The sequence below is a fragment of the Eumetopias jubatus genome, unplaced genomic scaffold, assembly GCF_037043125.1.
Source record: "Eumetopias jubatus isolate StellerSeaLion01/CBP00866 unplaced genomic scaffold, mEumJub1_p1.0 scaffold_15, whole genome shotgun sequence".
Classification (NCBI taxonomy): domain Eukaryota; kingdom Metazoa; phylum Chordata; class Mammalia; order Carnivora; family Otariidae; genus Eumetopias; species Eumetopias jubatus.
This window is the reverse complement of record NW_028274821.1, coordinates 65,918,663-65,946,290: the sequence shown is the minus strand read 5'-3', so window position 1 is coordinate 65,946,290 and position 27,628 is coordinate 65,918,663. Positions and strand designations below refer to the sequence as shown.

General features: G+C 34.8%; 1 protein-coding gene across 1 annotated transcript; it reads right to left on the bottom strand.

Moving 5' to 3' along the window:
* Positions 1-13,143: 13,143 nt before the first annotated feature.
* CYLC2 (cylicin 2) lies at positions 13,144-20,341 on the bottom strand. The gene is made up of 4 exons (XM_088018816.1): positions 20,262-20,341; positions 17,809-17,849; positions 15,630-15,751; positions 13,144-14,181 (listed from the first exon to the last, which is right to left on the bottom strand). Exons 1-4 carry the CDS (start codon positions 20,339-20,341, stop codon positions 13,144-13,146), a joined length of 1,281 nt encoding a protein of 426 aa, XP_087874942.1.
* Between the last annotated feature and the right edge of the window lie 7,287 nt (positions 20,342-27,628).

Sequence of the window (27,628 nt, the reverse complement as noted above, 5' to 3'; positions counted from 1 at the left end):
GAACAGTTATATATCAACATATTAGATAACCCCGAAGAATGGTTATATTCCTAGAAATATACAGCCTACCAAGACTACATCATGAAGAAATAGAAAATCTGAAGGGATTAATAATGAGTTAGGAGTTTGAATCAGTAATCAATAACGTCCCAGCAAAGAAAGTCCAGGACCAGATGGCTTGTCTGGTAAGTTATAACAAACATTTAAAGAAGAACTAACATCGATTCTTCCCAAAGTTTTCCCAAAAATTAGAAAAGGAAGGAACACTTGCAAACTCATTTTATGAAGCCACCATTACTCTGATACCAAAACCAGGTAAAAACACTACAAGAAGAGAAAACTATAGGCCACTATCCCTGATGGGTATTGATGAAAAATTCCTCAACAAAATGCTAGTAAACTGAATTCAACAACACATTAAAAGGATCATACACCATGATTAAGTGGGTTTAATGCAAGGATAGTTCAACATATACAAACAAGTAATGTGATACACACACTAACAGAATGAAAGACAAAAATCATATGATCAATTCTACAGCTGCAGAAATATCATCTGACAACAATAAACATGTTTTCATGATAAAAACTCTGGACATAGAAGGAATTTACCTCAATATAATAAAAGCCATATATGAAAAGCCCGTGGCTGACATCATATTCAACCCTGAAAACCTAAAGCTTTTCCTCTAAGATCTCTATCAAGGCAAGGATGCCCACTCTAGCAACTCCTATTCAACATTGTACTACAAGTCTAGAGAAATTAGGCAAGAAAAATAAAAGGCATTTAAATCAGAGTGGAAGAAACAAAATTATCTTTGTAGATAGTAATGCACTTTTAAGTAGAAAACCTAAAAGATTCCACAAAAATATTAATAGAACTAATGAACAAAGTAGTCAACTCATTGACTTACAGATATTAAATGTAAACTGTAAAGAGTCCTGACCTTAGATTCATGCTGGTGCAGAAAAAGTGACTTACTAAAGATCATACAACTTGTAGTATTAGAACCCAAAACATGTTGACTCCTTTGTGCAGCAGGAGCAACGGTAGTAGTAAAACCAGTGGAAATTATAATGGCAAGCCTTCTGTTTTAAATACTTTATACACATTAACTAATCTAATTATCACAACAACCCTATGCAGTAAATTCTATTATCAAGTTCATTTCACAGATGGGGAAACTGAAGTAGAAAGGTTATCTAAGCAGATAACAAAGTTCGTAGGTTGCAGATCTGGATTTAAAAATGTAGGTACTCTGGTTCTCAGGGTACATACTGGTTTCTTAAAAAGTGAAAAAAAATTAAGTTGTCATTTTCTTTCCAAACATCACAAACATAAATCGTTTTTAAACTCATAAAAGCAATTTCAAAGGCACAACTAAAATGTTTTGGGTCAGTTTGATTATTAGCACAGATAATGCAGTGTATACATATAGTTGACCCTTGAACAACATAGGGGGTAGGGGCACTGACCCCCCTGCACAGTGGAAAATCTGCATATAACTTTTGACTTCCCCAAAACTTACCTAGTCGTAGCTTACTGTTGACTGGAAACCTTACCAGTAACATAAACCAGTCAATTATAATATATTTTTGTATGTTATTTGTGTTACATACTGTATTCTTAAAGTAAGCTAGAAAAAAACATAAGGAAGTGAAAATATATTTACAGAACTGTGTTGTAAAAAATCTGCATATAAGTGGTCCACACAGTTCAAGCATCAACTGTATTCATCTTTAAAGGCCACTTTTAATTGTAAAGAAAATAGGTGATCACTGCCTTCTTTTCCTTGCAGTAGCCCTTAAGCCAAGCTCCTTTGCACTGTAGATAACAACAAAGGGCCAATAGGCAGAGTTCTGAAATTGGATATTTTTCAATAAAAAGAGAGAACTGTGCTCTCTAAGAGTAAAAACAAAACTAACAAAAAAAGGACCAATCCCCTGCTCTCCCTATATGAGTGAGGCACAGGCAGTGGTTTGCTGATAAGTGTTTAATAACTGTCTCTCTGGAAAAAAATGTGTTCCACACATAAAGTTATTATAAATTTTACATATAGAATGTGTACCATACAATTTACATGTAGTAATAAATACACTACATTGTTGTTGTAAACTTATTGTAAACTCAGAAAAAAAGAACTAATGAACAAATTCAGTAAATTCATGAGATATAAAATGAGCGTATAAAAATCAGTTGTGTTATTGTTTCTTCATTTGTTTTTTTAAATTCCACATATAAGTGAAATTTATATGAGATATTTAGATATATCACACAGGCTCTTTAATACAGAGAACAAACTGATGGTTGTCCAAGGGGAGGTGGGTAGGAGGTTGGATGAACTAGATAAAGAGGATTAAGAGATGTAACTTGCAATTATACAATAAATAGTCATGGAGATGAGAAGTACAGCGTAGGAAATTTGGTCAATAATATTATAATAATTTTGGTGACAGATAGTAACTACATTTATCATGGTGAGCACTGAGTGATGTAGGGAATTGTTGAATCAATATGTTGTACACCTGAAACTAATATAACATTGTATGTCAATTATACTTCAGTAAAAAAAAAAAAAATCAGTTGTGTTCTGTAATAGCGAACTATCTGAAAAAGGAAATGAAGAAAATGATCTCTTTATAATAGCATCAAAAAATAAAATACTTAAACATAACCAAGGAGGAGAAAGATTATGTATACTGAAAACTATAAAACATTGATGAAAGAAATTAAAAAAGCAAATGGAAATCATTCTGTGTTCATGGATTAGACTTAACATTGTTAAGATGTCTATACTACCCCAAGCAGTCTCCAGGTTCAGTGCAACCCCTATCAAAATTTCAATGACATTGTTTACTAAAATAGAAAAAACAATTTTAATATTTATATGTAACCATAAAAGACCCCAAAGAGCCAAAACCACTTTAATGAAGAACAAACCTGAAGAAATCAACCTTCAGATTTCAAAATATATTACAAAGCTACAGTAATTAAAACAATATGGTACTTGCTTAGAAACAGACATATAGACAATTAGAACAGAATAGAGAGCCCAGAAATATATCCAAACATATATAGTCAACTGAACTTTGAAAGGGGTGTCAGGAGTACACAACTGGGAAAAAAAATGGTCTCTTCAACAAATGGTATTAGAAAAATAATATTCACATGCAAAAGAATGAAAATGGGCAATTACCTTATCTTACCCTCTACACAAAAATCAACTTAAGATGGATTAAAGTCTAAAATATAAGACCTAAAACTGTAAACCTAGAAGAAAATTTAGGGGAAAATATTTATGACTTTGGTGTAAACAATGCTTTTCTTGAGTCTAACAACAAAAGAACAAGCAATAAAAGCAAAAATAGACCAGTGGTACTACTTCAAAAGATACTTTCACAGCAAAGAAAACAATCAACAGATTGAAAGGCAATTTATGGAATGGGAGAAAATGCTTATAATCCAATTAGTTTTTAAAGTAACCTTTCTTAAGGAGCTAATATGTATACTGCAACGTGGATATCACTGAGGAGGTAGAAAGATAATGTGTGACTCTTTGAAAGAATCTCATGAATACTAACAACTGAAAGGAGACAATGAATGGCATAAGAGATCAGGTAAGTCTCCAGATGTCTACTTCATGCTGTAGTGTGGATTGTAATACAGCCATGAGTATATATTTTTTTCTTCTTCAGACTTTTACTTAAATTCTAGTTGGTCAACACACAGTACAATATTGGTTTGAGGAGTAGAATCCAATGATTCGTCACTTACATACAACACCTAGTGCTCATCACTAGTGCCCTCCTTAATATCGCCCATTTAGGCCATCACTGACTTTTTTCAACTGGAGTAGCAAAAGTCTAGGACAAGGTTTGAACTATTCCCATCTATAAAAGAGAGTAGTGGCACTTTTAGCTCTGTGAAACACAGGTGGGAAATACTGTTTTGAGTGCAAAACAAATTGTTATTCACATTAGTATTTATTATTTGTAGTTAAAATTATTGTTGATAGTGGTTTTATTAGAAGTACTGAAACTGATAATATCTAAACGTTCTTACAATTTTACAAAATCAGTGTCTGTTTTATATTGGGCATAAAGTGATGTTTGTTCCCCCTACATAAAACAGAGTTCTTAAAAAGTATTCAAACCCATCAGCATGAGTACTATAAAAGTCCTCATTACAAATTATAAAAATTTGAAAAAGCCACAATAAGTTTCTAAAGAAAATAAAACAGTATAACATGTAGAAATCCATGTTCTCACCTTAATAAAGAATATAAATAAATCCTCATCCCATGATTAGAAATCTTGCAATTTTCAGAAATTAAACTGTGCAAAAACAAACGAGCAAGCATGATTGATCAGGAATAAAAACAAACAAACAAACAAAAAACAAGAAGTTCTGGTAGCCTATATATACATATAGTTCATAAAATCACTACATAGTTCATAAAATTTCCCATACATCATCACATTAAGAGAACACTGCAGCCTGCTGTCCAAATTGCCACCAACCATCAAAATTACCTTCTTTGGGACTTTCCCCTTTTTAAATAATTATTTTAGTTTGACTTTACTGAGAGTGGTATGTTTCAGGTTGGGATTTTGGAAGGGCTCAATCCAACTAAGTCATACTTTTCACTAGATACTCCAAATTGTATTTATTCATTTACCTAATCTATACTTAATGACTCTGTCCTACATGCTTGAGATAGTTCTGTATACTGAAGGTACAAGCAGTAAATAAGTCACATAATTTTCCTTTCCCAGTGGAACTTTTATTCTTGTGGGAAAGAGAGGCAATATGCAATACATGATTTAGATGATAGATAAATAGATACAGACACACAGGTGGTTGTGTATGTTACATAGAATAAAGCATGGTAGAAGATAGAAGTTACTGGTAATAGGGAAATGAATAATGAGAGAACAGGAAGTGAAATATGTCTATATCAAAAGGACTACAGACCTTAATGTAAAATGCAAAACTATAAAATTCCTAGAATATAGGAGAAAATCTATATAACTGTGGGTTTGTCGATGACTTTGTAGATAAAACAGCAAATGCACAATCCGTGAAAGAAAAAAATGATTAGCTAAACTTCATTAAAATAAAAAATCTGCTCTGTGAAAGACACTGTTTATAGAACAAAGGAAAAGCCACACAATCATAGAAAAGACTTGGAAAAGACATACCTGATAAAGGACTGTTATCTAAAATATACGAAGAGCTCTTAAAATTCAATAATCAGGGAAACAACCCACCTGATTAAAAAATAAACCAAACACCTTAACAGATACCTCACCAAAGAAGATAGTCAGCTGGCAAATAAGCATATGAAAAAATGTTCCACATTATATGCCATCAGGGAAATGCAAATCAAAATAACAGTGAGATACCACTACATGCCCATTAGAATGACCAAAATCTGAAACAGTGGTAACACAAAATGCTGGGAGAGGATACACATTCTTCTCTAATGCCCATGGAATATTCTCCAGAATAGTTTACATCCTAGGTCACAAATCAGGTCTCAACCAGTACCAAAAGATTGGGATTATTCACTGCATATTTTCAGACCACAATGCTTTGAAACTAGAACTCAGTCACAAGAGGAAAGTCGGAAATAACTCAAATACATGGAGGCTAAAGAGCATCCCGCTAAAGAATGAATCGGTCAACCAGGAAATTAAAGAAGAATTAAAAAATTCATGGAAACAAATGAAAATAAAAATACAACTGTTCAAAATCTTTGGGATGCAGCAAAGGCAGTCCTAAGAAAAAGTGCATAGCAATACAAGCCTTTCTCAAGAAACAAGAAAGGTCTCAAATACACAACCTAACCCTACACCTAAAGGAGCTGGAGAAAAAAAACAGCAAATAAAGCCTAAACCCAGCAGAAGAAGAGAATTAATAAAGATCAGAGCAGAAATCAATGAAATAGAAACCAAAGAACAGTAGAATAGATCAACGAAACTAGAAGCTGGTTCTTTGAAACAATTACCAAGATTGATAAACCCCTGGCCAGACGTATCCAAAGGAAAAGAGAAATGACCCAAATCAACAAAATCATGAATGAAAGAGGAGAGATCACAACCAACACCAAAGAAATACAAACAATTACAAGAACATACTATGAGTAACTCTATGCCAGCAAATTAGATAATCTGGAAGAAATGGATGCATTCCTAGAGATGTATCAACTACCAAAACTGGACCAGGAAGAAATAGAAAACCTGAACAGACCTATAACCACTAAGGAAATTGAAGCAGTCATCAAAAATCTCCCAACAAACAAAAGCCCAGGGCCAGATGGCTTACCAGGGGAATTCTACCAAACATTTCAAGAAGAATTAATACCTATTCTCCAGAAACTGTTCCAAAAAATAGAAATGGAAGGAAAACGTCCAAACTTGTTTTATGAGGCCACCATTACCTTGATCCCCAAACCAGACAAAGACCCCATCAAAAAGGAGAATTACAGACCAATGTCCTTGATGAACATGGATGCAAAAATTCCCACCAAAATACTAGCTAATAGGATCCAACAGTACATTCAAAGGATTATTCACCACTACCAAGTGGGATTTATCCCTGGGCTGCAAGGTTGGTTCAACATCTGCAAATCAATCAACGTGATACAATACATTAACAAAAGAAAGAACAAGAATCATATGATCCTCTCAATAGATGCAGAAAAAGCATTGGACAAAGTACAGCATCCTTTCTTGATCAAAACTCTTCAGAGTATAGGGATAGAGGGTACATACCTCAATATCAGAAAAGCCATCTATGAAAAACCTACAGCAAATATTCTCAATGGTGAAAAGCTGAGAGCTTTCCCCCTAAGGTCAGGAACATGGCAGGGATGTCCACTATCACCACTGCTACTCGCATATTATTAGAAGTCCTAGCCACAGCAATCAGACAACAAAAAGAAATCAAAGGCATCCAAATCGGCAAAGAAGAAGTCAAACTCTCACTGTTTGCAGATGATATGATACTTTATGTGGAAAACCCAAAAGACTCCACCTCAAAACTGCTAGAACTCATACAGGAATTCAGTAAAGTGGCAGGACATAAAATCAATGCACAGAAATCAGTGGCATTCCTATACACCAACAACTTGACAGAAGAGAGAGAAATTAAGGAGTCAATCCCATTTACAGTTGCACCCAAACCATAAGATACCTAGGAATAAATCTAACCAAAGAGGCAAAGGATCTGTACTCAGAAAACTATAAAATACTCAGGAAAGAAATCGAGGAAGACACAAGGAAATGGAAAAACGTTCCATGCTCATGGATTGGAAGAACAAACATTGTGAAGATGTCAGTGCTACCTAGAGCAATCTACACATTCAATGCAATCCCCATCAAAATACCATCCACTTTTTTCAAAGAAATGGAACAAATAATCCTAAAATTTGTATGGCACCAGAAAAGACCCTGAATAGACAGAGGAATGTTGAAAAAGAAAAGCAAAGCTGGCGGCATCACAATTCCAGACTTCAAGCTCTATTACAAAGCTGTCATCATCAAGACAGTATGGTACTGGCACAAAAACAGACACATAGATCAATGGAACAGAATAGAGAGCCCAGAAATGGACCCTCAACTCTATGGTCAACTCATCTTTGACAAAGCAGGAAAGAATGTCCAATGGAAAAAAGACAGTCTCTTCAACAAATGGTGTTGGGAAATTTGGCCAGCCACATGCAGAAGAATGAAACTGGACCATTTCCTTACACCACACACAAAAATAGACTCAAAATGGTTGAAAGACCTAAGTGTGAGACAGAAGTCCATCAAAATCCTAAAGGAGAAGACAGGCAGCAACCTCTTCGACCTCAGCCGCAGGAACTTCTTCCTAGAAACATCGCCAAAGGCAAGGGAAGCAAGGGCAAAAATGAACTTTTGGGATTCATCAAGATAAAAAGCTTTTGCACAGCCAAAGAAACAGTCTACAAAACGAAAAGACAACCGACAGAATGGGAGAAGATAATTGCAAATGATATATCAGATAAAGGGGTAGTATCCAAAATCTATAAAGTACTTATCAAACTCAACATCTAAAGAACAAATGATCCAATCAAGAAATGGGCAGAAGACATGAACAGACATTTTTCCAAAGAAAACATCCAAATGGCCAACAGGCACATGAAAAAGTGCTCAACATCATTCAGCATAAGGGAAATCCAAATCAAAACCTCCAGTGAGATACCACCTCACACCAGTCAGAATGGCTAAAATTAACAAGTCAGGAAATGACAGATGTTGGCGGGGATGTGGAGAAAGGGGAACCCTCCTACACTGTTGGTGGGAATGCAAGCTGGTGCAGCCACTCTGGAAAACAGTATGGAGGTTCCTCAAAAAGTTGAAAATAGAGCTACCATACGATCCAGCAATTGCACTACTGTGTATTTACCCCAAAGATAAAAAATGTAGGGACCCAAAGGGGCATGTGCATCCCCATGTTTATAGCAGCAATGTCCACAATAGCCAAACTGTGGAAAGAGCCAAATGTCCATCGACAGATGAATGGATAAAGAATAGGTGGTATATATATACAATGGAATATTATACAGCCATCCAAAGGAATGAGATATTGGCATTTGCAATGACGTGGATGGAACTGGAGAATGTTATGTTGAGTGAAATAAATCAATCAGAGAAAGACATGTATCATATGACCTCACAGATATGAGGAATTATTAATCTCAGGAAACAAACTGAGGGTTGCTGGAGTGGGGGCTTGGGAGGGATGGGGTGGCTGGGTGATAGACATTGGGGAGGGTATGTGCTATGGTGAGTGCTGTGAATTGTGCAAGGCTGTTGAATCACAGATCTGTACCCCTGAAAGAAATAATGCAATATATGTTAAAAAAAAAGATAGCAGGAGGGGAAGAATGAAGGGGGGCAAATCGGAGAGGGAGACGAACCATGAGAGACGATGGACTCTGAAAAACAAACTGAGGGTTCTAGAGGGGAGAGGGGTGGAGGGATGGGTTAGCCTGGTGATGGGTATTAGAGAGGGCAGGTTCTGCGTGGAGCACTGGGTCTTATGCACAAACAATGAATCATGGAACACTACATCAAAAACTCATGATGTAATATATGGTGATTAACATAAAAAATTAAAGAAAAAATGCTGGGGAAGGTATGGAGCTATAGGAACTCTTATTCATTGCTAGTGGGAATACAAAATGGTAGAGCCATTATAAAAGACAGTTTTAAAAGCTTATTTTATATGTGTGTGCTATATCTATACCTATAATTATATGATGTCACACTCAAAAAGCTGTGCAAATTTAATGTATGCAACCTGATGACGTGATGATTTTGGAGCTAAGTATACACATATACACCTGTGAAACCATCCCCACAATCTATACCATAAAGATATCCATAACCTCCAAGAGTTTCCCTCTACCCTTTTAATGTATTATCATCATTTGTGTGATAAAAACTTAACATAAGATCCCCTCTTAGCAATTTTTTAAGCACAAAATACTTGTCAGACAACTAAACATATTCTTATCATATAATCCAGCCATTGCACTTCATGGTATTTTCTCAAAATAAGTTGAAAACATATGTCCTTGCAAAAAGCTGCACATGAATGTTTATAGCATCTTTATTCATTATTGCCAAAATTTACAGTTAACCAAGGTGTCTTTTGGTAGGTGAATGGATAAATAATCTATGGTACATCTAGACAATGTAATATTATTCAGTGCTAAAAAGAAATGAGCTATCAAGACATGAAAAGATGTAGAGGACTATTAAATGCATATAACTAAATGAAAGAAGTCTGCCTGGAAAAGCTACCTATTCTATGATTTCAGTTATATGACTCTGGAGACAGTAAAAAGATCAGTGGTTGCCAGACATAAAAGGGAAGGATAGAATGAAACAGTAAAGCACAAAGGATTTTTAGGGCAATGAAATTACTCTCTATGATACTGTAAGAGTTGATATATGTCATCATACATTTAAAAAAAATTGAATGTACACCACCAAGAGTGAAACCTAATATAAATTATGTGTTTTGGGTGATAATGATACATCAATGCAGGCTTATTAATTGTAACAAATATACTACTCTGGTGGCCGATATTGATAAATGGGAAGAAAGCTATGCATGTGTGGCTGTACATACCATAAGTGGGAAATCTCTGCACCTTCTCATCAATTTTTCTGTGAACCTAAAAATGCTCTAAATATAAATTACGTCTGGAAAGGCAAAATTTAAGCTGAAAATAAATAATTTGGAGCTAGCAATATGAAGTCCTAGAACTGGGTTATAGGCAGAAGAAACAGGTTGAAGCCTTGAAACTGTTATGATCTGTATAGTTAAATATAGAAAGAAATCCAGTGTGACAAGAGCATGGTAGACAATTTTGCTACCACATGAAGGCAGATAAGTAGTCAGAAGCCAGATTATTAAAGCTAGAGCCAAAGAAAAGCTTATGTTAAATGTAACATCAGTACACTAGAAGATTTAGAGTAATAGAGGAACATGATTTCTGTGTTGAGAATGGGACGTTGGATGGTGGTGAGAGATGAAGCAGGCGGCTTTCCCTGCATTTAGGGGGCTTTGGGATTTCCAAGTGAAATATAATGGCTGATTAGACTTCTAGTGTAGAAGTGATAGAAATGGAGTGAGGTAGACCAATTCAAATATTTCAGTGGTAGCCAGGCAGGACTTAATAATAGATAAGCCTGGTGAAAAAGAAAAAAAGAAAGGAGAATTATGAATGACCCACCAATTTCTGATTGAATCACAAGTTAGATGTCATCATCATTTACTGAGTTGGTGAAAACCTGGGGAAAATAGGTTTGGGTGGAGAAATATTGAGTTTTCTTTGGGACATGTTAATTTTGAGATGTCTGGAAGACAGTCAAGCAGATGCTTTAACTTAATATTTGGACACATGATTTTGGAACTGAGTGGAAAAATCAGTACTGGATTTAAAATGTAGCTTTTAACAGAATACAAATGATGTTTAAAGCCACGGGAATGGAATGGACTAATTTTAAAGAAATACATAGAAGAGAGGGGTTAGGATAAAAAGGCACTGCAATTGGAACTTCAAGAGGTTGGGGGACCTTCATGCATTTCAGTAGAATAGTAAAGGTAGGAGCTCAATTATTCTTACACTATACATATTAAATTTTAATCTCAAACATGATTTTTGAATACCATGTTAGAAAATAATCTAAGGGCTTCATTTTAGAGGAATAGAGGATTTTAAATGATTCCCTAAATCCTCAGAGAGATGCTAACATTTCCAGAAAATTTTGAAAATCTGAATATAGAATTTTACTTATAAGCAGAGGGAGAGGAAGAATGAGTTCTTGGAAGAGGGAGAGAAAATTGGGGCAGGATTTGACTTTTCATCATTACAGCTGATTCAGATATGCAAGATAAGGCCACCTGGAAGACCACAAGTTACAAATGGCCATGAATCCTTCAGTAGATGTTGTAGGGTAACAGGGGCCAGTGTTTAAAGAGCAGGTAAGACAATACCTCATTATTCATAGAAAACTAGTTCTTGAAAACATGTGGAACTAGGAGTATCAAGGAGAAGCTTTATTTTGCATCCAGAATTTATATTGGGAGGGATAAAAAGGAGAGAAAATCACTTAGCAAGTTCTGCAACAATGTTGAGTTTACCTGAGAGAATGTTGAAGAGATTTAATTGCTACTAGTTGGATATTTGAAGAGTTTTGCATTTTGCTTTATGTTGCTCTTTATTTTTCTTCACATTAATAGGACTTAAGGATCACAAGGGAGTTTAATATGGTTGTAAAGATTTAAAATTTTTGTTTTCACATCTAAATAACTTATAGATGTTTTCACTCTGTTAGACTCTTGAATTCTGGTGAATCTGGTTTTGTATATGTATTAGCAGTTTATCAGGCATCTCTTTAATATGCCTTATTTATTTATGTATGTTGGTAGTTTGGAAAATTTTGATTTTCATCCTATCTTAAATGGAGAGAAGTTGGCTACTATTTTCTGTTTGAAGAAAAAAAAAAACCTCTTAAGTAATTGTTAAAGTTATCATGTATCATAAGCCAGTCTCCTCTCTCATGATAAATAATTCTACTTAACTTTTTCACTGATACTTTTAAAGTCTTCATTCTGTGGTATTCTTGCCAAATTCATCAGTAATTTCTTATTAATGAGAAAGCCCAAAGTAAATGCTACTAAATTCTGCCAAATTCCAGTAAAAACATAGCAGATTCCACAGACTTTTATAAGAATGGTAGATTTCAATTCAAACTTTAAATTGACTCAATTATTGTTTAATCCAATTTGACTTAATATAAAACAAAACTAACTTACCACGGTATGTTTATCTTAGCTCAGAAGTGGAACATTCAACATCCATCAACCTGGTTGTGGCTATTTACACTTCAGGGATGGTGGTATAGTTTCACAAGGAAATCATATTTTCTTATTTTCTTCCTTCCTTCCGTTCTTTTTTCTTCCTTCCTTCCATTCTTTTTTCTTTCTTTCTTTTTTCTTTCTTTCTTTCTTTCTTTCTTTCTTTCTTTCTTTCTTTCTTTCTTTCTTTCTTTCTTTCTTTCTTTTTCTTTCTTTTTCTTTCTTTCTTTCTTTCTTTCTTTTTAAGGAACACTACCTTTAATTTGTATTTGCATTTATTTGAAAGTACAGTTTCTGAAATTTTTTTGACTGCCTCTCATTACTCCTGTGGATGCAGCTTCAGACTGTTTGATTCTATAGATTGAACATCTGCCTCCTTGGATTTTTTTTTAAGCCTTTATTTATTTATTTATTATTTGTTTTGTATCCATAGATCCAGTGTCATTAACTTCTACAACCTGAATTGAATATTCTTCTTTCAACCTTTCTAAGGATCTTTCATTGAATCTTTCATATCCCCAAACTTAGCATAAGTATCCTCCAAGTTCTTCAATGAATTATCTCTTAATTTTTCATAACTTTCTTATATTTTTATGATGCTTTTCTGAATCTTTCTTTGTATTCTTCTTTGCCCCATTTTAAAAATTATTTGATTAATTCTTTGAATCCCCTTGTCACTTATATTCAGTTTCAGACTCCTAAAATTGTTTATCAAATGCTTTTGAATTATTATTCAAGGCTTACTTGCCCTTCTTGGCATCCTTCTTGGCATCCTTCTTGGCATCCTTCTTGGCATCCTTCTTGGCATCCTTCTTAGCATCATCCTTTGATTCAATATCTGTCCCACTGGCCTTCTTTTCTTCTTTCTTACCTTTTTTACTCCCCTTTCTCTTTGCATCTTTCTTGTCTTTTGATTGATCATCATTCTCCTCTGGTTTCTTTGTATCTTTTTTCCCATCCTTATCCTTCTTTGCATCTTCAGATTCTGTAGACCCTTTGCCCCTCTTTGAACCTTTCTTGTCCTTTTTGGCATCTTTCTTGGCATCTTTCTTTTCATCTTCAGATTCTGTAGCAGATTCCTTGCCCTTCTTTGAAGCTTTCTTGTCTTTCTTGGCATCTTTCTTGGCATCTTTCTTTTCATCTTCAGATTCTGTAGCAGACACTGTGCTCTTCTTTGAAGCTTTCTTCTCTTTCTTGGCATCTTTCTTTTCATCTTCAGATTCTTTACCTGACTCCTTGTCCTTCTTTGAAGCTTTCTTCTCTTTCTTGATGTCTTTCTTTTCATCTTCAGATTCTGTACCTGACCCCTTGCCCTTCTTTGGAGCTTTCTTCTCTTTCTTGGCATCTTTCTTGGCATCTTTCTTTTCATCTTCAGATTCTGTACCTGACTCTTTGCCTTTGTTTGAATCTTTTCTTTCTTTTTTGGCATCTGTTTTTGCCTCTTTTTCATCTTTAGTTCCTGTTTCTATATCCTTATCTTTCTTTGGCTCTCTCTTAGTTATTTTTGGCTCCTTTAAAACTGTGGGTACTATTTCTGATTCCGATATGTCCTTCTTGTCTGCTTGCTTATCTTCTTTACCTTTCTTAGCTGTTTCTGGAGATAAACGTTTTTCTACATCTGCTACCTTAGCATCTTCCTTTGGGCGATGGGTTGCTTTATATTGAGGTTGCCTCCTGGCAGCTAAATATTCAGATGGTCTCTCAGAAATTCTCATTAAAGAACTGTGCATCCATAACGGTCGTTTGGGACCTTCTTTTATTTTGTCTGAATCATATATCTGGAATATTGGTTAGAATAATAATGAACAATTTGTATGTTACACAGCTTTTATTACCACATACCAAATGCATTTTAACTTCAACCATTAAAAGATTTTAGGTTTTGATAAATAGTGGATAATTTGTAGATGCCATAGTTTATTCTGCTTTTCCAGTTTAATTCTTTTTTGGACAAATGGATAGTCATGTCTCATTGTGGGCCTTATTTCAATTTAGAGGATCTTCATAATTCCCTCAAGATATTATGTTAAAATTGGTAGAAACCTCACTGACTAATGACATACCAGAATCTCTCTTCTGATTCTGGAGAGGGCTTTTTCGCCCCGTCTCTCAATGTTCTCAAGAATTCTTAGAGGGCACGTTCTGCATGGAGCACTTTCCATTCCTAGGCTAACACAGAAACTAATTGTTCTCTAATATGTAATAGTTTCATGTTCAGGCATATCCTGGTCTCTATTATCACATTCAAAGTCTCTGGAATTTGGAATGCCACCTGTAGTTAAAAGTAAAAACCTGAAACTCTTGCTTAGCAAGATGTAAATTGAATATTATCAGATAGGAAACTACAATGATAAAAGTTGTAACATTCGGTGCACATAAATTTGTGCAGAATGATGCATTTTGTTTTCAACTCCTAACCAAGTATTTGCAAAATCTTAATTGGAAAAGTAGCAAACTTTGGAAGTGATGTTAACAAACAATGGAAAAATAAATAGAATAAAGAAAGAAAGGAAAGGCAGAGTGTGAGATGACAGAATAAGCTAGGATCACTACTGATTGGAAATACTCCCTAAAATAAACAAGAGTTAATGATATTTTTATCTTGTAAAACTTTTTAAAAAACATTTCATATCCCATGATGACTCTAGAAACATTGAGAAATACTTATCTTCTAATATTTAGAATCCTGAATGCTACATTACAGAAAATGAGGAAGCACTTTATCAAGGTATAATATAATGCCATGATTCTAATGAGGGAGTTTCCCCAGCTGGAGGACATTTTCTGAATGTTCATACTAACTGTCACATTAGGATCTCCAGATTTTTGTGCTTCTTGGACACATATTTTCTATAGTGTGGGGTTGCTAAAGAAATAGTTAATATGAAATAAGGGAACAATATTTATATAGTGAAATGCAAATAAAACAGATCTACTTCCTTCATGTAGTAGAATTTGAATTGCCTTTAACTGTGCTGTCCAATATGGTATTTAAAAGCCACAAGTGAATTGAATTGAATTGAATTGAATTGAGATGTAAAATTCAATTCCTCAGTTGCACTAGCCTCATTTTAAATGTTCAATAGCCACATTGGAATGCAAAGACATAAAATATTTCCATCATCACAGAAATCCCATTGGTCAGCGCTGATCTGTAACACATATAACTATACATGATTTCACAAGTTTAGCACTAGTAAAATTATATGATCTTTCCAATACTCACAGGAATTACATTGTCTCGCAGTTGGGATGGTTTTGATCTCCTTTTTTTTCCTGGCCTTGGTGGTTTGGGAAATCCCAGGGCAAAGTGTTGCTGATTCCATGATTTTTTGCTTAATTCACTGACTAAAATAAGAAGACATTAAATGTTTTAGAGTAAGTAATATTTCATCAGAACTTAAATGTCAGTAAGATAATAGATTTCATGAATGAACAGATGATACAAATTATGGCTTCATTTATTTAGTTATGTTTGAAATTCTCTGCTATCAATATATGAAAATAAAATAAAAATTTATTTTCTATTTTGATCAGTTTTACAGAAAAAAGATAATAGATTTCATGAATGAACAGATGATACAAATTATGGCTTCATTTATTTAGTTATGTTTGAAATTCTCTGCTATCAATATATGAAAATAAAATAAAAATTTATTTTCTATTTTGATCAGTTTTACAGAAAACTATACAGTCATTGTGAAACTAATATGGTCTGTAATATAAATGCAAAAAAGATCTTGACTGCTTTCTTTTAATCTTCTATCTTTCCCAGTCTAGACTTTTGCTTTAAATTCTTTTGGTTAGAATACAATTCTTTTGAGATCAGAAAATATGATAACGACTTCTGTAGCCTCCAAAGTACTTAGCACAGACAGTACTTGTTATAAAATATTCAGTAAATATATGATTGAATCTAAATGCTAATGCTTAAGATTCATTTAGTTAGTAATAATTTTCCAAGCTACAAGAGTAAATGTTATACACATAAGAACTGCATTGTTGTGATAAGTGGCATATTAATGAAGTAAACTACAAATAAAGAGTACCTACAGAATTGTGACTGAGAGGGAAAGGTTACCTGGAAACTATAAGAGAAATGTTTAAAGATGTTTGGGGCACCAATGGGAGTGAGAGAGATTTTCATTTCATTTAAACATGTGCAGTATAATACTTCATGTAAGAGAAAATACACTTTCTTGTGTATCTCCTAAAACAGTATCAATGAGAAAATATACAGAAAGGCATATTTAAGCTCAATATTTGAGGGAAAATCGTTCGGTATATGAAGTCCTTCAACATCAGATTGGTGAATTTTTGGCCATTTATAAGGTAGATATAGTAAAAGTCATTGCGGACATGGGTGAATTGTTTATCCAGTTTCTACACTACTTTTCAACTGTAAGATTATCTGATTGTATGATTTCTAACATAACACCTTTATGTTGCTGGACATATTTGCTTAAACTTTGTTGGATTCAAAAGCAAAGTATCTTTAATACAAATGTAGGGATCCGAAGGGGTACTTGCACCCCGATGTTTATAGCAGCAATGTCCACAATAGCCAAACTGTAGAAAGAGCCAAGATGTCCATTGACAGATGAAGGGATAAAGAAGATGTGGTATATATATACAATGGAATATTATGCAGCCATCCAAAGGAATGAATTCTTGCCATTTGCAATGATGTGGATGGAACTGGAGGGTGTTATGCTGAGTGAAATAAGTCAATCAGAGAAAGACATGGATCATATGACCTCACTGATGGGAGGAATTTTTAATCTCAGGAAACAAACTGAGGGTTGCTGGAGTGGGGGGTGGGTGGGAGGGATGGGGTGGCTGGGTGATAGACATTGGGGAGGGTATGTACTATGGTGAGCGCTGTGAATTGTGCAAGACTGTTGAATCACAGATCTGTACCTCTGAAACAAATAATGCAATATATTTTAAGAAAAAAGAAGAAGAAGAAGAAGAAGATAGCAGGAAGGGGAAATTGAAGGGGGGAAATCGGAGGGGGAGACGAACCATGAGAGATGATGGACTCTGAAAAACAAACTGAGGGTTCTAGAAGGGAGGGAGGTAGGAGGATGGATTAGACTGGTGATGGGTATTAAAGAGGGCATGTTCTGCATGGAACACTGGGTCTTATGCACAAACAATGAATCATGGAATACTACATCAAAAACTAATGATGTAATGTATGGTGATTAATATAACAATAAAAAAATTTTTTAAAAAGTATCTTTAGAAAGTGGTTGCCAAGTCCATGAGAAAGTTAACTTTTAATTATATTCCATGACCTACTGCTTTATCACCTTGAATAGAGGATAATAATCATTTATCCTTAAAAATAATCATAATCCTAAAAATCATATTTCAAAAATAAATATTGAATTCTTTCTTACCTGGAATGTAATTATCATATGTTCCAAAGCTTATTTTTTGGCTATTAAAATAAGAGGGAAAGATTTTAATTAATTTATATAAAATCACTGTATTTAATGATCATTATTATGTGTAAGCACTTGCCATCACCTAGAGAAATATTTTGCACTCTCAGTTCTCTACTATTATGTAAGATTACTTAATCCTAGAAGAAATAGAGTTGAGTAAATGTGTTTTTAGCACAAACTTAAGCATAACTAAAGTAGATAGAAACATTTTAAAAATTACCAAATTGCCATATCTGAAATAGACTTTTTTAAAAATTGTGAATTCGTGGTTGCATTATTTTTCTCTATCTCATGCTCCAGATTCTCTTACAATTGAATTTTAGCAAAGACATCACTTTAAAAGCACTGCTTAAGCAAAATCAGATCCTCAAAATACTCTCAAACTTAAGCAAGTCCAAATCATTCAATGGCATACTTGTATGTCTGTGACTGAAAGTGTGTGTGTGTGTGTGTGTGTGTGTGTCAGTGTGCACTGTAAGTATTGATATGGATTTTAATTTTTTAAAATGTTTTGTTCTTTAGGGAACACCTGACAAAACTGTGTTGTAAAGTATTTTTCATTTAAAAGTTTCCATTTGTTTGAGTACTATGTGAACATGTTTATTCTCACAAAGAGGAATTTTATAATCCCATTTTATTTATTTGTAATGGAGACATATATTAAGATCTGATAGAGAAATATTATTTTACAACATCCTATTACATTACAGAAATAAAGCCATTGTTGATCTCATGTGAGTTTTGGGCTTATACACACATACAAACACACATGCTCACATCGTATTTTACTTATTTGACATTACATAATTATTAAGAAAAAAGTACTTTTTTCTTTACTTACTTTACTTTACTTACTTTTCTTTACTTACTTCTTTCCTTTCTAACATAACACCTTTATGTTGCTGGACATATTTAGATTCTACCATTGTAGAATCTAAATAAAGAAAACCCAAGTGAATAAACGAACAAAAAGCAGAACCAGATCCATAAACAGAGAGAAGTGGGGGTGCAAATTATGTGAAGGGGAGTGAAAGATAGAGGCTTGAAGTTATGGAATGACTAAGGCATGAGAATAAAAGGCAAAGCATAGGGAGTATAGGCATTGACCCTGTAATAGTGTCGTATGGTGACAAATGGTAGCTACACTTGTGATGAGCATAGCATAATGTATAGAGAAGTCTATTCACTATGTTGTACACCTGAAATTAGTGTAACATTGTAAGTCAACTATACTCAAGTTGAAAAAAAATTGAGGAATATAGTACATTAAAATAAATATCTTGATTATTTAGGCTCTATTTCCCAGCACAAAACTTGGCACATTTTTGTCACTCTATAAAAATTTAAATGATTTTGGGACACCTGGGTGGCACTGTCAGTTAGGCCTCCAGAATCTTGGTTTCAGCTAAGGTAGTGATCTCAGGGTCATGGGATCCAGCCCCACATCGGGCTCCATGCTCAGTGCAGAGACTGCTTAGAACTGTATCTCCATTTCCCTCTGGCCCTGCCCTCTCTCTGTCTCTCAAACAAATAAATAAATCTTAAAAAAAAATAGGGAGTGTCTGGGTGACTCAGTCGGTTGAGCATCTGGCTCTTGATTTCCACTGGGGTCATGATCTTGGGATCCTGGCATCAAGCCCTGTGTTGGGCTCCCAGCTCAACCCTCAGACCACCCCCCCACTCATTTTCTCTTTCTCTCTCAAGTAAATAAATATTTTTTTAAAAATTAAAAGATTTTAATTGAATAAAATTTAGGATATATTGATTAAAAAGTTGTCTAGTCCAGTGGTTTTTTTAAAAAGTTTTTATTTAAGGGGTGCCTGGGTGGCTCAGTTGGTTAAGCATCTGCCCTCGGCTCAGGTCATGGTCCTAGGGTCCTGGGATCGAGTCCTGCATTGGGCTACCTGCTCAGCAGGAAGCCTGCTTCACCCTCTCCCATTCCCCCTGCTGTGCTCCCTCTCTCCCTCTCTCTCTGTCAAATAAATAAATAAAATCTTTAAAAAAAAGTTTTTATTTAAATTCCAGTTAGTTAACATACAGTGTAATATTAGTTTCATGTGTACAATATAATGATTCCACACTTCCATGTAACACCCGGTGCTCATTACAAGTGCCCTCCTTAATCCCCATCACCTATTTAACCCATTCCCCCACCCACCTCACCTCTGGTAACCATCAGTTTGTTCCCTGTAGTTAAGTGTCTGTTTCTTGGTTTGCCTCTCTTTCTCTCTCTCTCTTTTTTTTAAACTTTACTTGTTTTTTTTTTCCTTAAATTCCACATATGAGTGAAATCATAATGGTATTTGTCTTTCTCTGCGTAACTCATTTCACTTAGCATAATACTTTCTAGCTCCATCCACATAGTTGTTGTTTTTTAACTGAGAACATTCATTAAAATTACTTGCCTCACCATATCTAAATCTCTAGGTTTGGGTCTAGCCAATGTACATTTATACATTCCTGAAGAATTTTGATGTTCAACCATAGTTATGAACATTTCTATTTTAAATACTCTGAAAGAGGAAATATTTCAGGTTCATGAAACAATATTATTAAATTTGAGATTTAAAAAATTGTACATAGGCATGATCCATTAATTCCTTGCATAATCCCTAGGGCATGTTCTTTAATCACCAAACAATTGAATTAGAAATCAAAAACAAAATTATATAGAAAATACACAAATATTTTTTAAAATAGTTCTTTCTAAATAACCAATGGTCAAACAGAAATCACAATTCACACTTATAAAAAAGCAACTAAACAATAACATAGTATTTAAAATTATGGAATACTGCAAAAAGTTCAGAGAATTTATAACTTTAATGTCTTATATTAGAAAAAAAAATTAAAAGTTTTTTTTTATTTTACTTATTTATTTGAGAAAGAGAGAGAGGACGAGCAGGGGGTAGGGGTAGAGAGAGAGGGAGAAGCACACTCCTGGCGGAGCAGGGAGCCTGAGGTGGGGTTTGATTCTAGGATCCCCAAATCATGACCCGAGCCAAAGGCAGATACTTAACCAACTGAGCCACTAAAACAGTGTTTTAAATCCTTGCTTTAAAATTAGGAAAATATCAAAATAAATTCAAAGTTAGAATAAATAATAAAGCTTTAAGACAGAGTCAAAGTGAAAATAAATTAGAGCAAAAAATCCCAAATTTGATTTTTTGTAAAGATTATTAAAATTGATTAACTCCTAGAAGGACTGATAAATAAAGAGAAAACACAAATTACCATTATCAGGACTGATGCAAGTTTTATAATTATATAGATTTTAAAGGATAATGGGGAATATTATTAACAACTTTATGGCAATAAATTCAGCATTTATTTAAGTGAAATAGATGAGCTCCATGTAAAACTAATTTAGCAAAACAGACACATGATTAAATAATAAATATGTGACTAGGCTCATAATTATTAAATAAAATGAATCCATTATCAAAAACCTTCCGAGAAAGAAAAGCACAGACCCAGATAGTTTTACCAATAATTTTTTTAAAAATTAAGGAAAAACACTAACTCTACACAAATTTTTCAGAAACAAGGAAGAGGAGGATGTTTCAACTCATTTTTGAGACCAGTATAAATAATCCTGACACCAAAACTTCTTAAAGACGTTACCAGATATGAGTATTATAGACCAATACCTTGCATTAACACAGACAAAAATTCCTTAACAACTTGTTAAGTAATCTTACTGAACAATAATATAAAATGGCAAAGACATCATAGTTATTGAGATTTACTTTCTGGAATGTAAAATTAGTTTAACATATGTAAAATCAACCCACGTAATTATTCCAAATAACAAATAACATTCATCTGGTCATTTCAAGATATGCAAAAGAATTTTTGAAAAAATAACATTCATAATTAAAAACTCAGAAAACTAGGGATAAAAGACATCGTCCTCAAATGGATATAATGTCTTCAGGCAATACTTGCTCCATTTCAAGTGAAACTGAAGGAGATACCACATTGTTGAGAGTCTTTAGCCTTTAAATTTATTATACATTTTAAAATGTACCAGAGATATAGTTAAAAGCAAGAGTAAGGGCAGATGTATTCTGTAATAAGATTAAATTTTTTCAGACTAAGAAGAAAAAAACCCACAACTGCAGTTATATGTTTACTCCTTTAAAGGAAAAAAAAACCTTTTCCAGTGGTAATAAAAAAATAGATTTTTGTCCTAGAAAATAAAGTCCTCCATGTCTCCCTACATTAGGATCTGAACTTTTTATTTAGGAAAACCTAAACCCAGCTCCCTTTCTATGTCATGAATACATGACATTCCACAATGTTAACAATGGGTACTTGTTACGTAAAGTTCACACATATGTGGAATCTAAAACAAAATGCAGAATCAGACCTATAAATACAGGGCACAAACTGATACTGTCAGAGGGGAGGAGGATTGAGGGGATGGGCAAAATGGGTGAAGGGGAGTGGAACATACAAGCCAGTTAAGGAATAAATAAGTCACATGGAATAACAGCCATAGGATAGGAAATATAGTTGGTGCTATAATACCATTCATTCTATGGTGACAGATGGCAGCTATACTTGTTGGGGGCAAAGCTTAATGTATAAGCTTATCCAATCATTATGTTGTACACCTGAAAGTAGTTTAACATTGACAACTATGCTCAAATAAAATAAATTTTTAAAAGAATAAAAAGGAATCCCAAGATTAAAAAAAAAAAAAGGCTCAGAGATACTGAGATTGGTATTGAAATGACTGGATGTGTGCACAGCACCTGAAGTGAAGGCAGATTGTGTGGAATCTGTTTTCCATTTCACCTTAGTTAAGGTGAAGTACTAGTTATTAGGTTTCCTTATATATATATATATATCCAGAAACCTTAATTCAAAAACTAGTTATATCAAGAAAGAACAACCTTTTTGACTTGTTATAGGTTTTTTTTTTAGATAATTAGATTAGACAATAGTCTTAAAAGAAAAATTAAAACATATGCTGACAATGTTTTTGTTGTTGTTGTTGTTATTTTTCATGAGAAACTTCAAAAATTGAATCTAAATGTAGCCTGGTCTAGAAAATTTCTTGATTGTCCTGGAGAGGTAAAGGTCTGTCACCAGCAGAACCAAATTTAGGTGAAAGAGTGGAAAAATGCCATCTGTTCCCAAAAGGTTAAATGTATTGAATTGCTTATGACATGTAAATATACATAGGGAGTGAGAACTAGAGTATTCAGATTATGGCTATTTTGGGGTCCTATAAACTCTTCCCAGTGAAAATGAAAGAGAACTAAATTTATTTGTCTCTAACCCTAACCTAACCAACCTTAAGAAGTACAGGAATTTTCAACCACAGTAATAGGTTACACTGTACCAGTTTTCAGTCAATCCACTCTGCCCCTCCCCCACAAAGGGCCGTTAATTTACCACAGACAGCTTTGCCTATGCTTGAAATTCATACAAATCACATTATACAGTATATGCTTTTGTGTTCCTGGATTTTTTCACTGTGATTTTTTTTTATTCATCCATGTTACATATATGAAAAGTTTATTCCTTTAAATTGCAGAGCAGTATTCCTTTACATGATATACACTACACTGAGTTTTTCCATCCTCCTGTTGATGGACATTTGAGTTATTTTAGTTTTGGCTTATTGTGAATAAAGCTACTATACACATTTTATCCAGTCTTTTTTTTTTCCTCCTGAGTTTTTTTTTTATGTTAATCACCATATATTACATCATTAGTTTTTGATGTAGTGTTCCATGATTCATTGTTTGCATATAACACACAGTGCTTAATGTAGAACGTGTCCTCTTTAATACCCATCACCAGGCTAACCCAACCTCCCACCTCTCCCCCATAGAACCCTCAGTATGTTTTTCAGAGTCCATCATCTCTCATGGTTCATCTCCCCACTCCGATTTCCCCCCTTCATTATTCCCCTCCTGCTATCTTCTTCTACTTTTTTTTTTAACATATACTGTATTATTTGCTTCAGAGGTACAGATCTGTGATTCAACAGTCTTGCACAATTGACAGCGCTCACCATAGCACATACCCTCCCCAATGTCTATCACGCAGCCACCCCATCCCTCCCACCCCACCCCGACTCCAGCAACCCTCAGTTTGTTTCTGAGATTAAGAATTCCTCCTATCAGTGAGGTCATATGATACATGTCTTTCTCTGATTGACTTATTTTGCTCAGCTTAATACCCTCCAGTTCCATCCACGTCATTGCAAATGGCAAGATCTCATTCTTTTGATGGCTGCATGATATTCCATTGTGTGTGTGTGTGTGTGTGTGTGTGTGTGTGTGTGTGTGTGTGTATACACATATGCCACTTATTCTTTATCCATTCATCTGTCAATGGACATCTTGGCTCTTTCCACAGTTTGGCTATTGTGGACATTGCTGCTATAAACATCGGAGTGCACGTACCCCTTCGGATCCCTACATTTGTATCTTTGGGGTAAATAGTAGTGCAATTGTTGAATCGTATGGTAGCTCTATTTTCAGCTTTTTGAAGAACCTCCATAATGTTTTCCAGAGTGGCTGCACCAGCTTGCATTCCCATCAAAAGTGTAGGAGGGTTCCCCTTTTCCCTCATCCCTGCCAACATCTGTCATTTCGTGACTTGTTAATTTTAGCCATTCTGACTGGTGTGAGGTGGTATCTCATTGAGGTTTTGATTTGGATTTCCCTCATGCCGAGCGATGTTGAAAACATTTTCATGTGTCTCTTGGCCATTTGAATGTCTTCTTTGGAAAAATGTCTGTTCATGTTTTCTGCCCATCTCTTGATTGGATCATTTGTTCTTTGGGTGTTGAGGTTAAGAAGTTCTTTATAGATTTTGGATACTAGCCCTTTATCTGATATGTCATTTACAAATACCTTCTCCCATTCTGTTGGTTGCCTTTTGGTTTTGTTGACTATTTCTTTTGCTGTGCAAAAGCTTTTTATCTTGATGAAATCCCAATAGTTCATTTATACCCTTGCTTCCCTTGCCTTTGGCGATGTTTCTAGGAAGAAGTTCCTGCGGCTAAGGTCAAAGAGGTTTCTGCCTGTGTTCTCCTTTAGGATGTTGATAGACTCCTGTCTCACATTTAGGTCTTTCAACCATTTGGAGTATATTTTTGTGTGTGATGTAAGGAAATGGTCCAGTTTCATTCTTCTGCATGTGGCTGTCCAATTTTCCCAACACCATTTGTTGAAGAGACTTTTTCTCCATTGGACATTCTGTCCTGCTTTGTCAAAGACTTGTTGACCATAGAGTTGAGGGTCCATTTCTGGGCTCTCTATTCTGTTCCATTGAGCTATATGTCTGTTTTTGTACCAGTACCATACTGTCTTGATGACAGCTTTGTAATAGAGCTGGAAGTCCGGAATTGTGATGCCACCAGCTTTGTTTTTCTTTTTCAACATTCCTCTGGCTATTCAGGGTCTTTTCTGGTGCCATACAAATTTTAGGATTATTTGTTCCATTTCTTTGGAAAAAGTGGATGGTATTTTGATGGGGATTGCATTGAATGTGTAGATTGCTCTAGATAGCATTGACATCTTCACAATGTTTGTTCTTCCAATCCATGAGCATGGAACGTTTTTCCATTTCCTTGTGTCTTCCTCGATTTCTTTCCTGAGTATTTTATAGTTTTCTGAGTACAGATCCTTTGCCTCTTTGGTTAGATTTATTCCTAGGTATCTTACGGTTTTGGGTGCAATTGTAAATGGGATCGACTCCTTAATTTCTCTGTCTTCTGTCTTGTTGGTGTTTAGGAATGCCACTGATTTCTATGCATTGATTTTATATCCTGCCACTTTACTGAATTCCTGTATGAGTTCTAGCAGTTTTGGGGTGGAGTCTTTTGGGTTTTCCACATAAAGTATCATATCATCTGCAAACAGTGAGAGTTTGACTTCTTCTTTGCCAATTTGGATGCCTTTGACTTCTTTTTGTTGTCTGATTGCTGTGGCTAGGACTTCTAATACTATGTTGAGTAGCAGTGGTGATAGTGGACAGCCCTGCCATGTTCCTGACCTTAGGGGGCAAGCTCTCAGTTTTTCCCCATTGAGAATGATATTCGCTGTGGGGTTTTCATAGATCGCTTTTATGATATGGAGTTTTGATCAAGAAAGCATGCTGTAGGGCGCCTGGGTGGCTCAGTTGGTTAAGCGACTGCCTTCGGCTCAGGTTATGATCCTGGAGTCCCAGGATCGAGTCCCGCATCGGGCTCCCTGCTCAGCAGGGATTCTACTTCTCCCTCTGACCCTCTCCCCTCTCGTGCTCTCTGTCTCTCAAATAAATAAATAAAATCTTTAAAAAAAAGAGAAAGAAAGCATGCTGTACTTTGTCAAATGCTTTTTCTGCATCTATTGAGAGGATCATTTGATTCTTGTTCTTTCTTTTGTTAATGTATTGTATCACATTGATTGATTTGCGGATGTTGAACCAACCTTACAGCCCAGCGATAAATCCCACTTGATCGCGGTGAATAATCCTTTTAATGTACTATTAGATCCTATTGGCTAGTATTTTGGTGAGAATTTTTGCATCGTGTTCGTCAAGGATATTGTTTTGTAATTCTCCTTTTTGATGGGGTCTTTGTCTGGTTTTGGGATCAAGGTAATGGTGGCCTCATAAAACGAGTTTGGACGTTTTCCTTCCATTTCTATTTTTTGGAACAGTTTCCAGGAGAATAGGTATTAATTCTTCTTGAAATGTTTCATAGAATTCCCCTGGGAAGCCATCTGGCCCTGGGCTTTTGTTTGTTGGGAGATTTTTGATGACTGCTTCAATTTCCTTAGTGGTTATAGGTCTGTTCAGGTTTTCTATTTCTTCCTGGTTCAATTTTGATGGTTGATACATCTCTAGGAATGCATCCATTTCTTCCAGATTATCTAATTTGCTGACATAGAGTTGCTCATAATATGTTCTTGTAATTGTTTGTATTTCTTTGGTGTTGGTTGTGATCGCTCCTCTTTCATTCATAATTTTGTTTATTTGGGTCATTTCTCCTTCTTTTTGATAAGTCTGGCCAGAGGTTTATCAATGTTGTTAATTCTTTCAAGGAACCAGCTCCTAGTTTCGTTGATCTGTTCTACTACTCTTTTGGTTTCTAGTTCATTGATTTCTGCTTTGATCTTTATTATTTCTCTTCTCCTGCTGGGTTTAGGCTTTATTTGCTGTTCTCCAGCTCCTTTAGGTGTAAGGTTAAGTTATGTATTTGAGACCTTTCTTGTTTCTTGAGAAAGGCTTGTATTTGCTATATACTTTCCTCTTAGGACTGCCTTTGTTGCATCCCAAAGATTTTAAACAGTTGTGTTTTCATTTTCATTGGTTTCCCTGAATTTTTTTAATTCTTCTTTAATTTCCTGGTTGACCGATTCATTCTTTAGTAGGATGCTCTTTAGCCTCCATGTATTTGATTTCTTTCCTACTTTCCTCTTGCGATTGAGTTCTAATTTCAAAGCGTTATGGTCTAAAAATATGCTGGGAATAATCCCAATCTTTTGGTACTGGTTGAGACCTTATTTGTTACCTAGGATGTGATCTGTTCTGGAGAATGTTCCATGGGCACTAGAGAAGAATGTGTATTCTGTTGCTTTGGGATGGAATGTTCTGAATATATCTTTGAAGTCCATTTGGTCCAGTGTGTCATTTAAAGTCTTTATTTCCTTGTTGATCTTTTGCTTAGATGATCTGTCCATTTCAGTGAGGGAGGTGTTAAGTCCCCCACTGTTATTGTATTGTTGTCGATTTGTGTCTTTGCTTTTGTTATTAATTGGCT